The 11,420-nt window shown below is 34.9% G+C and overlaps 1 protein-coding gene and 1 long non-coding RNA gene across 3 annotated transcripts; one reads left to right on the top strand and one right to left on the bottom strand.

The window, feature by feature from the left end:
- Window positions 1-1,804: 1,804 nt before the first annotated feature.
- On the top strand, window positions 1,805-5,984 carry LOC135152222 (uncharacterized). The gene is made up of 5 exons (XM_064092065.1): window positions 1,805-3,083; window positions 3,237-4,305; window positions 4,409-5,024; window positions 5,379-5,748; window positions 5,845-5,984. Exons 1-5 carry the CDS (start codon window positions 1,805-1,807, stop codon window positions 5,982-5,984), a joined length of 3,474 nt encoding a protein of 1,157 aa, XP_063948135.1.
- Window positions 5,985-8,441: 2,457 nt separating this feature from the next.
- LOC108216514 (uncharacterized) lies at window positions 8,442-10,908 on the bottom strand. 2 transcript variants are annotated; one of them, XR_001806107.1, is made up of 5 exons: window positions 10,642-10,908; window positions 9,954-10,055; window positions 9,714-9,863; window positions 8,792-8,853; window positions 8,442-8,680 (listed from the first exon to the last, which is right to left on the bottom strand). It is a non-coding gene; the product is annotated as an uncharacterized LOC108216514 (long non-coding RNA). The 2 variants fall into 2 exon arrangements; XR_001806109.1 differs by having other exon boundaries at window positions 9,333-9,863.
- Between the last annotated feature and the right edge of the window lie 512 nt (window positions 10,909-11,420).

Genomic DNA, 11,420 nt, shown 5'->3' on the forward strand with positions numbered 1-11,420 from the left:
ACATAGTAAAAGCCTTCCTTGTTATCACACCTTATATATATATAAATATATATATATTTATGCACATAATATAATATACATATGGGTGTTGGTCCATGGCATATGATTGCCAGGGAGGGGTTAAGTAACATATGGTTTCCTGGCCGTTGGATGAATATCCAGCGGTCAAGATTATAACATTTTTCTTAAGATGTCTAGCGGTTTTTAACCGCTAGATGGGGAAAATCCGTCTAGCGCTTTTGTTAGCGCTAGATGGGTTTTCCCCGTCTAGCGGTTAAAAACCACTAGACGTGTTAAAATTTTGTTATAATCCTGGCCGCTGGATATGCATCCAACGGCAGGACTAGTATGTTATTTAACAGGCCCCTGGCAATCATATGCCAGGGCCCAGGACCCTATACATATATACACTTAAATATATAAATGTTTATGTAAAATATAAATACATATACTATATACATATATATTTATTTAAATATATATACATATAAATATACATATACATATGTTTAAAAACATATATACATATATATTATATTTAATTAAATATACATATATACATATATAATTATATTTGTACATATACAAATATATAAGTGCACACATATATAAAATGTCACTTCCTGATATGGCTTTCTGCGGAAGCTTTGACATATGGCATTTGAGCGGTAAGCTTTGGCATAGCTGGCATTTGGCTTGGCTTGGCTTTGGAACAAATGACTTGATATGACTGGATCAATTCTTCGATCGATAAATACTTTGCAAAGCTCCGTACGTGCTAACGCTTAGTGCACTGGTCTGGTTCACAAGCGACTAACACTGAAGTTAAACATTGTACCGTCTTTGTCAGCAAACATTGATCAGTCGGTTCCGGGTTAGCTTATGCTTCAGTTTGTTGATTATAAATAACCAACCAATTAACTACACCATAAAAGGGCTATAGCAACGCCAAGTCTGAATTTTGCTCATAAATCGTTGCTATTTCTTATCAAATTTTGACAGACCTATAGCTGTTGCAATATTTTTAAAAAATGTTACAAATGAGTGTAATTTTTCGAAAAATCTATAACAGTTGCAACGGGTTTTTAAAGTTGTTGCAATAGAGTTCAAATTTTGGGCCCAAAATTTCCCGGGTTCGAAAAATAAGCGGGGTTTCCTTTTTTTCTTTTGCCGGGCTATTTTCCACCCCAGTCAACACACATACATTGTACTAACACTTTGACTTGTAATAATATTACATAGATACATTATTACAAGCAGCTCATCAGGGAGAGAGAGACGATCGAGAAGGCGAGAGAGAAAGAGGAGATTCAAGCAGCTAGGTTATCTGGGAGATTCAAGCTCGAAGATTCAAGCTAGAAAAAGTATCAAGCTCGAATATTCAAGCTCGGACAACAGAAGCTCGTAGCTACCAGGTAAATAACTGAACTGTATAAGTCGATTTTCTTCCCCAAATCAATCATACACCTTCAATCGATGTTTATTTGTTAGTAAATCGAAATGGGTGTTTCAATTAGTGCATGTTTGTTGATTAGGGCTTGTTTGTTGATTAGGGCTTCAATCAGGGCTTGTTAATTTGTTGATTAGGGCTTCAATTGTGACTGTTATTATTTAAAAATTACTTCTGTTCATATGTTAATGGCGTTTGTGTTGTGCATATATATGTTGTTTGTGTTGAGATATATATGATATGTTATTTTGTGTTGTGTATATAAATATTTATGTTTTGAGAACTCTGTTTTTATGTATATATTTTGCTTGATTTCTTGTGTAGAAAATAGGTTTGTGAAATTGCAAAATAATCATGACTTGGATTTCACTGCCAAAGCACAGTGAGGGTTATAGTAATGGTGCCACACATTTTGTTAGGAATGCGTTTGATAATTTCTCCATAGGAAATGAATTACGCTGCCCTTGCAAAGATTGCAGTAACCGTTTCTGGATTTCTTCGGACAATGTATATGAACATCTCGTGTTTAATGGTCCTTGTCCATCATTTAGTAATTGGATATTTGAAGTGTCAACCGACAAGTTTAGAAAGCCTAATGATGTAGGGATGGATGATTCTGATATGTGTATAGGCCTAGGTGATGATTTTGATGATATGATTCGCAATGAAGGTAGAGCTAGAAATGGAATGAATAAAGCTGCAAAAGACTTCTATAAGCTTGTTCAGGAAGGGAAACAACCTCTGTTTCCCGGGTCTGAAAATTTCACGCAATTAGGCTTCATAGTCAGACTTTACCAATTAAAGTGCAGTCATGGTTTTACCGAGTCTGCATTCAGCGGTATTTTACAATTGTTGAAGGAAGCTTTCCCGAATGTAAACCTGCCTTCTTATTTTAGTGTTGCCAAAAAAATGATTAGAGATTTAGGCCTTGATTATGAAAAGATACATGCTTGTCCGAACGATTGCATGTTACATTGGTCTGAAAACAAAGATGAAATTAAGTGTAAATTTTGTGGGGCGTCAAGGTGGGTAGTCCCTAAGAAAGATAACCGTGCACCTTTTTCTACTAAAGTACAAGAAAACAGCTCTAAGATTCCCGCAAAAGTCTTGAGATACTTTCCACTAAAACCAAGGTTGCAACGGCTTTTCATGTGTAAAGAGTATTCTGAACTCATGAAGTGGCATGCAGTGGGGCGAACAAAAGACGGAAAGTTAAGGCATCCAGCGGATGTAGAGGGGTGGAGGTCAATGGATGCTAGTCATCCAAAATTTGCAGCAGAAATTCGAAATGTGAGGTTAGGATTAGCTGCAGATGGTGTCAATCCTTACCGATCAATGAATATAAGTCACTCCACCTGGCCAGTTGTTCTGGTCAATTATAATCTTCCTCCTTGGTTTATTATGAAACCAGAAAATTTGATTTTATCAACACTAATCCCGGGTCCTGAGTACCCTGGTAACGACATAGATGTGTATTTGCAGCCACTGGTTGCAGAGTTAAAAGAATTATGGGACATAGGTTTAGAAACTTATGATTCTCACGCTGACCAGACCTTTACGTTGCACGCGAGTCTATTATGGACCATCAGTGATTTTCCGGGGTATGCAGTTTTATCGGGGTGGAGCACGAAAGGTAAGTTAGGTTGTCCCAATTGCCACTATTGTACTTCTTCAACCTATTTGAAACATAGTTGAAAAGTTGTCTACATGAATCATAGAAAGTTCCTTCCTCCTGGCCACAAGCTTAGGTACGACTGTAAAAGATTCAATGGTATGGTCGAAACAGATGTTTCTCCACCTTCATTGTCTGGAATGGACATTGAAGAACTATTATTTGGGTATGAGAATTGTTTCGGAAAGCGAGATTTAAAGAAAAGGAAACGAGAGACAGGGTGTCCCTTTAAAAAGAAGTCCATATTTTTTGAATTACCATATTGGAGGGAAAACCTGGTTAGGCATAATCTAGATCTAATGCACATAGAAAAAAATATTTGTGATAAAATATTAGGGACTCTGTTGAATCTTGGCGGTAGGACGAAAGATCATCTCAGTGCTCGAAAAGATCTACAGGAAATGGGTATTCGTAAGGCTCTTCACCCTATCAGAATTGGTGATACCAATCAATATGAAATCAGGGCCGCAATTTTTGACATGACTAAAAAAGAAAAGGAGCTTTTCTGCTCAGTTTTCAAGAATGCAAAGCTTCCACATGGAACTGCATCTAATATTAGTCGCTGCGTACATATTGCTGAAAGAAAGATATTTGGGTATAAAAGTCACGATGCACACTTTATGCTTCAGTATTTACTACAATTTGCTGTCGTAAAGACCTCAAAACCAGAGGTTGCAGTGGCTTTGCTGAGATTGAGTGCTTTTTTTAGGGGTTTATGCGGCAAAGTGATTGACCTGGAGGATATTCCTAAGTTGCAAGAGGAAATAATTGAAATCCTCTGTCAGTTAGAAACAATCTTTCCACCTACCTTTTTCGACATCATGGTTCACCTTCCAGTTCATTTGTGTAAGGAACTGGAATTTGGAGGACTAGTGCACCTTAGATGGATGTTCGGAATTGAGCGATACCTGTGCAAATTGAAATCTTATGTCCGCAATAGGAGTAAACCGGAGGGGTCCATGGCTGAAGGGTATTTGGCAGATGAGTGTATCACGTTTTGTTCTAGATTTCTAAATGATACTATCAAAACTAAGAATGAACAGAACATACATGTTGGATACTCAATTGGGTCAAGAAGAAACAAAGATGGTAAATCAGTAGAGTTGGAAGACAAGGATTGGATTAAGGTTCATCGATATGTGCTTTTCAACTGTGGAAACATAGAAATTGAAAAGCTACTTGGGTACGTTCTTATATATATGTTCCTAGTATTTATTTAAGTAAATAAAGTAGTTATTCCTTAAACTAGTACAATGTTGTATTAAAATTTGTTGTCTAAATAATAGGGAACATCATACCTTAATTGAAAGTCATGGAAAGTCAAAGAAATATGCAAGAGAAAAATCACATACAGTAGAATTTCACCACTGGTTGAAAGATGAGGTGCAGAAATTGAAAGAACCTTCATCAGAATTGTTAAATTTGTCAAGGGGCCCTCAACGCGCAGCTAAAAAGTATTCTGCCCATGTCGTAAATGGGTTCAGATTCCATACCAAGAAAAGAGATGCCAAGTGTACTACACAAAATAGCCGTGTCATTTTGACAGCACTAACCACCTGTTTTGCGAGTTCTAAAGATAAAAATCCAACAATTGGGGATGTTACTTACTTTGGAGCAATCGAAGAAATTATTGAAGTAGATTATTGGGGAGCAATCACAGTAGTTCTATTCAGATGTTGTTGGTATGAAAAGGATAAGGACTGTTATGGCCTTACACGCGTCAATTTCTCTAAAAATATTCAAAAGGAAGATCCTTTTGTTCTAGCTACTCAAGTACAACAAATTTTCTATATTCAAGATTGTATTGAAAATAATCTGCATTTTGTTGTAAAGAAATTACCTAAGGAGTACGATAATATAGGCATCGAAACTGATGTCTTGGAGGATGTTTATGGACCCACTGTGCATGATACAGATTGAACTTTAAAATGCAGAACCAACGTGATGATGTTAGTTGGTGCAGGGATGACATCCCGGGTGAAATGTATCGTGAATCGTTTAGTGGAGATGAAGCTGATGATGAAGATATTGAATGAATTAGACTGATTAATGTTCCTAGTTTTTGCTATGTCATTTTCCTTTTCTTGTAATTCAATGGATACTTTTGTTTGTAATGAATACTTTTATTTGTAATGAATGCTTTGTTTGTAATGATTTCTTCTTGTAGTGATTACTGATTTACTTGTTAACTCATGCCCTGTTTATATAAGAAAAATATGTGGACTAATGACCTTGTGTTGTTTATCTTATTTTCAGGAAATGGCAGACAACTATTTTTTTCTCAGGTTCTACCACAAGGGAGAGTTTCAGAAAAACAAGTACTCTCGTGGAAGCTGTTTCACCATTGCTGAAGCTGTTGACCCTGATAAATTTTCCTACACGGTAATCATGGAATATGTAAAAGATGATCTTGGATATAATGAAATTGGAGGAGTATATGTAAAGAAACAAGACGGTGGCTGGAAATTAATCGATACGGATGCAGATGCAATTCGTCTTGGACAAGGTATGAGCAATGGTTCTTACTTAGATCTGTATGTCGACACGGTTATTGACAAGTCGATTGAGCCTTTAAGTCAGACCCAACCCCATGTAATTGTAAGGCCAAGGACTTCATTTTTTGAAGGTAATTAAACTGTACTTTGCTACATTTCTTGTTTTGTGAATAATTTTTAAATTGCTTCTGCATTTATATCTTTTTTTTCTTGTACTCTTGTTCCAGGTGTTGATTCCCAGGTGAAACGAAAGTTTGTGACAGTTCAGGATCTTAAACAACAACAAGTAGAAAAAAACAAGTTGGCCAGGGATGCATATGAGCTGGAAAAGAAAAGAAATACTGAAAAGAAACCCGCAGATCAATAGAGTAACAGAAAAAGGAAAAAAGAAAGTGAAAATGAGAAGAAAAATGCAAGTGAGCCTCAGGAGAAAATGAAATCAACTGAAAAGGAGAAGGCAGATCATTTAACTCAGAATGAGAAGGAAAAAGAAAGTGGCACGGTAATTGGTTCTTTTCATCTCATAATATCATAAGATATCACACATATTTTTCAGTTTATAATTTGTTGCTTCATTTGTAGGAAAAGGTTGCAGATTATGAATTGAAGAGAAGAATGAGGGTGGAAGAAGTCCGGAAAGAAGCAGAAAGACTTAAATTGAAGGAGAAGGCTGCTGATCTGGCTGAAGCTGCAAATTTAAAAAAGAATAAAAGAAAAAAGGTTGTAGAGGTATGGTCAGATCTGGAATTGAACTTTGATAGGCCGTATGTTTCTGGACATGACAGTTTAAGTGAAGAGGAAGATGTGCATGTTATTCTTTTCAGTGTATGACATTGTTTTTTTTCCATAAATAATATCATATATGGAATCGTAGTTTTAATGTTTGACCATTTTTCATTTTGTAGGAAAAAAAGAAAGTTCTAAAGGAGAAGGAGGTCACGGTCAAACGAGTGACCCGTTCATCAGTTAACAATGTTGAAAAGGTACATGGCTAGTTTTATTTAACTTTCTTGTTTTTTTAATATATTTCTGGATTGTATTTTGAGGTTACCTATTTTTTTGTGTTTTTGCTAGGCTGCTGATGGGGAGAATATACCACCAGTACTCCCCCATCCAATACTCCCTCCACCCCCTCCACTACCGGTTGATCTTACCACGCCGATTAGGGTTCCTAACAATCAGGGAATTGGTACGATGGATACATACTTATCAATGCAAGAAGAAAAGAAAAGGGGTGTGAAAAAGCAAAAAACAAATGACAAGGCTGCGACTATTGTGGAGGGTCATCAGGGGGCTAATGCGCCCATCATCGAAAGTGTATTTGAGACAGGTTTATTGTCATATTTAAATAATGGTTTCACTCAAGTATAAATAATGATCTCTTGAACTAATTATTTGTGTCTTCTTTTATATAGGTGAAAGTAGTAATAAAAATCAAAGGCGCAGAGGACCTACAAAGATGAATCATGTGTTCACAAGGAAGCTCGAAGATAGGCCAGTAGTTTCCTTAAATTCTGACTTTCAGCCATACTCAAGGAAAGATAAAGTAGTTACTGAATTGAGCAGTTTCTTGGGGACAATAGCAAGATTATATATTCCACTTGATTTTGTTAATTGGTCTAAAGTTCCAGAGGAAGAAAAAAATGGCTGGTGGGAATATGTCAGGGTAAAAAGCTATATTTTTTTTTATAATTGTCTTGTTCTTTTTCACTATATTTGTTAAATGAACTAATTGCTAGTTATTTAATACATGATTAATTAAAATTTTTAATCAATGACTTCACTAGACAAAGTACATTATTCCTGACGAAGGGACAGATTGGGTATTGAGGACGCTTGATGACAACTGGAGGGTATACAAAAGCCGAATTAAGTCTCGATGCTTTAAGAAGTTCAACAATGACAGGGACCGTATCAAAAGCAAGCCTGCAAATATTCCATTGGAACAGTTCATGGCTCTGCTGAGGTACTGGAATGATGATTTTGTCGAGGAAAAAGCTGGAAAAAATATAGCAAATCGGAAGAAGGTGATTGATACTCATACTGCTGGTCGTAAGAGTTTTGCCCAGTGAAAGGCATATGTTCAGCCTATTTGTATTTAAAGAGGTACAACTCAACTCAAATCAGAAAGCTCAGTAAATAGCAAGTCATCGGAATCAGTTCGAAGAACGTCAAATGATTTATGGAAATCATATGTCAGATAAGTTCCAGGATGCTGCTGCACGCCACTGAAAGAAGTTCATTAATATGTTCAAGCCTCAGTGCACAAATAATCTTTTGTGGCACGTCCAGGAGTTCAGAAGACATAAAGTTTCTATACTTTATTTCATCAGAAGATTCCATTTAATGAAGATGTACGTACAAGACGAAGACTCACTACTAGAAATATGCTAATATACATCAGTTAAAAACTGATGTCCCACAGAATTGTAACTGATGTTACTGTGGGCGATGTTAAAGGTACCCATCTTTAACATCAGTTAATAGCTGATGTCTATTGTTAGATTTAACATCAGTTTTGTACCCCTAAATGATGTATATTATATTCTTTAACATCAGTTCTGTAATCATGGATGATGTCTATTGTACTCATTTACATCAGTTAATAACTGATGTTAAAACTAAGTGTCTTTAACATCGCCCACAAAGACATCGCCTGAATTTTTTACTTACATCAGCTAATAACTGATGTCTATAGCATTTAACATCACATCAACTTTAAAGAAACTGATGTTATAACATTTGATTAACATCATTTCTTTAGTCATTAACTGATGTAATAAAACTGAATTAACATCATTTTTATACGCCACAAATACCAAACTAAGAAAACAACTAAATCTTATTAATGCTTTATATAAATCAATTGTACTCTATACATCCTTTAAATTCTAATTTTCACCTATTACACATTCATCAAATCCAATATCGATCAACTACTACACATCCATCTAATCTAAATATCAAGTACGTACTACATCCATATATTTGACAATAATTCGACAATTCTAACTAGTCTAGTAAATGTGGATCTCATGTTCTCTCGGGCACCATAGGCAGAACCTGCAAATTCAACAATTTATCATCATTATGATGCCAATGTCACTGTTATATGAAAGTAAAATAATAGGACTCATGTAACGAGAGGATATGATAGGCATAAACAAACGGTACCTGAATACTGCCTGTTGACAAAGACATGTACTGCATGGCCTCTTGAAATTTATCTCTTTATCCTTTTAATTCAAAAAAGAAAAAGAGGTCAAGTAGATTAGATACAAAATAAAAAAGCTTCAGAATAGTTGTAGACCTGCAGCCTTCCATTAAATTTGTTATATTATATCATTTGTTGCTCAAAGAGAAATGAAAAAAATCAGCAGTTGTCCCCTTCTTTAATGTCATGCATGTGAATTATGTACCGCACACCTTTCTTTTAAATATGTAATATGTACATGAATTCTAACTTATAAAATTTCCAAGTCTTGTCTTTATTTATGACTTATGGCATAATTTTGTGCAGGACTGAACATGGTTTAAGCAAGATATATTAAATATTTTACCAATGTCATATATGTGCCTTAAGGCCACTTGACATACTACTAGGCTTCGTTGCATTTTTTTTCTATTGCATGCTTTCATGTTATGCCCAGTGGCGTATACAAGTCACTGGGGTCAAATAAAATTTTAATGTTTCAAGAAGATCTAGAGAATTTACATAAGCTATGATTTAGAGAATCCACATAAGCAAATCTAGCCTGTCACAACACCAAGTAAACTCTTAAAAACAATAACATACATTAGCATGTTAGATAAGATGGATTGGAATCAAAGAATAAATAAAGAAAAAGCCTTGACATAATACCTGCAGTAATATGTTCGATTTGACTGTCAGAATATAACAGGATAATGCAAGATAATGAAATTATACAAGAGATTAGCGATTATCAAAGATACTATTGCAAGCAAATTCAAATAAAATAGTATATAAAAGACCAAGTAAAACAGTAACAAAAGGTTACCTCCTTGGTTTTAGAGATAGGAAATTAACCAAATAATTTAGAGTCACTAGAGGTTACGCAAAGGCATCATAGAAAACCTGAATTCTTTTCATTTCCAGAAGTCTGCAGCACTGGACCAGATAGAAGATTATGAGATCATTTGCAAGATTATGATGCTCTATTCCTTTTCCTCGCAAAACAATTTTAAAGCTTTGTGGTAGACCGAGGTACAAGTTGGATACATATGCCTATTGTACACAAGAATAATGTTAGAACACTATAAGGCAAGTTAAGCTATCCTGTGAAATCAATAATTCAACTGGTATATAGAAACTTACACGAAAAGAATATCGGTAAAGGTTTGTAATATGCTGGTCTTGAATTGGTTTTGGGTTCAGGCGTATCTCAATGAGCTTTGCATCATCATTTATACGGATATCCTGGGTAACCAAATTGAAAGTAGCCAAACCATTATATTTGAGCTACAACTCTGCATAGTAACCATACAGAAATAAAATCCTATAACAGAATAAACCTCTGCATCAGAGTCAAAATCCAGTTCCATGTCCTCTATATCATTAAGCTAGAGATTACAAATAATATTTTTGGTCACATGCTGCCCTATATCATCAAACTGTTCACTGAGTTAATCAAAGACAAAAATCATTTTATTGTAAGATATGTATGCTTAAACATAAGTTACATTCTAAAAATTACCTGAAAAGATCATTCAAAGACAAAAACACTAAAACAAAAAAACAAAACAAATCAAGAACACACTAAACAAATATTCCACATAATTAAATAGCCCCCTAAACAAAGACCCCTATATACCAGAGATACAAATCACAAGAACAATAGCACAATATTAACCCAAATAGTCCTAAAACTCAGTAGCCCCATATATATACAAGAACACCCAAATCAAGAGAACACCCGAATCAAGAATCTTCATATATATACAATATCACAATACTAACCTAAAAAGCAACAAAATACAGTATGCATACACGAATCAGAGCTTACCAACTCAAGAACTAAGCTCCCAATCGACTAATTAAGCTCAAGCTTCGAGCCCTCGAAACAGAGCAGCGAGCAACGAGAAAGACGTCAGGGCTCAAAAAGTAGGGGCGGAATCGAGGTGTATAGCTCTTGGAGCGCCTGAACTGGGACAGAGATTATGAACGCCGCTGGATTCTTGTCGGGCGATTTCTAGGGTTCTTGAGCCCCCTTCTTTGTCGAGACTTTTTTGTTTAAATCGGGGTGTTAGAGTGTGTCGTTATGATTTTTATATTTTATGTTTTGAGTTTTTATTTATGTAGTTATATTTTTAGTTTTATATTTGTAATGTGTTGGGTGATTTCATGTTAATTATGTGTTTGTGAGTAGTTTTAGTTTTACATTTTAGAGAAATAATTATAAGGTTAATATTTATTTTTAATATTTTAAACTTATATATATGATTTGTGTATTTTAATGATTTTTAATATTTTAAAGTTATATATATGATTTGTGTATTTTAATGATTTTGATTATATAAATATTTATATGTACGTGTTTGTAGTTGAATGATTTTATTTTGAAGTTTTAATGTTATGAATGTTGGAGGGAGATGAAATTATTTGAGTGAGGGAAGTTGAAATTTTATAAGAGAGGGAAATTTTTGATAAGGGGGAAATGAGGGTGGGAATGGTGGAAACTTTTTTGAAACACGTACATTACACATCAGTTGCATAAATAACTGATGTCTAAAGTACTTTAACACATCTGTTTCAGTGAAAATGATGTTGAAAGTATCTTTAGCA

This window comes from Daucus carota, chromosome 4 (assembly GCF_001625215.2).
Source record: "Daucus carota subsp. sativus chromosome 4, DH1 v3.0, whole genome shotgun sequence".
Lineage (NCBI taxonomy): Eukaryota > Viridiplantae > Streptophyta > Magnoliopsida > Apiales > Apiaceae > Daucus > Daucus carota.

Bases quoted from the DNA above. Each gene is read 5' to 3' on its own strand.
- LOC135152222 (XM_064092065.1), top strand. From the start codon at position 1,805: ATGACTTGGATTTCACTGCCAAAGCACAGTGAGGGTTATAGTAATGGT. The intron at 5,025-5,378 runs GTGCATGATACA...TCTTATTTTCAG, and splicing joins AGGATGTTTATGGACCCACT to GAAATGGCAGACAACTATTT. The intron at 5,749-5,844 runs GTAATTAAACTG...CTCTTGTTCCAG, and splicing joins AAGGACTTCATTTTTTGAAG to GTGTTGATTCCCAGGTGAAA.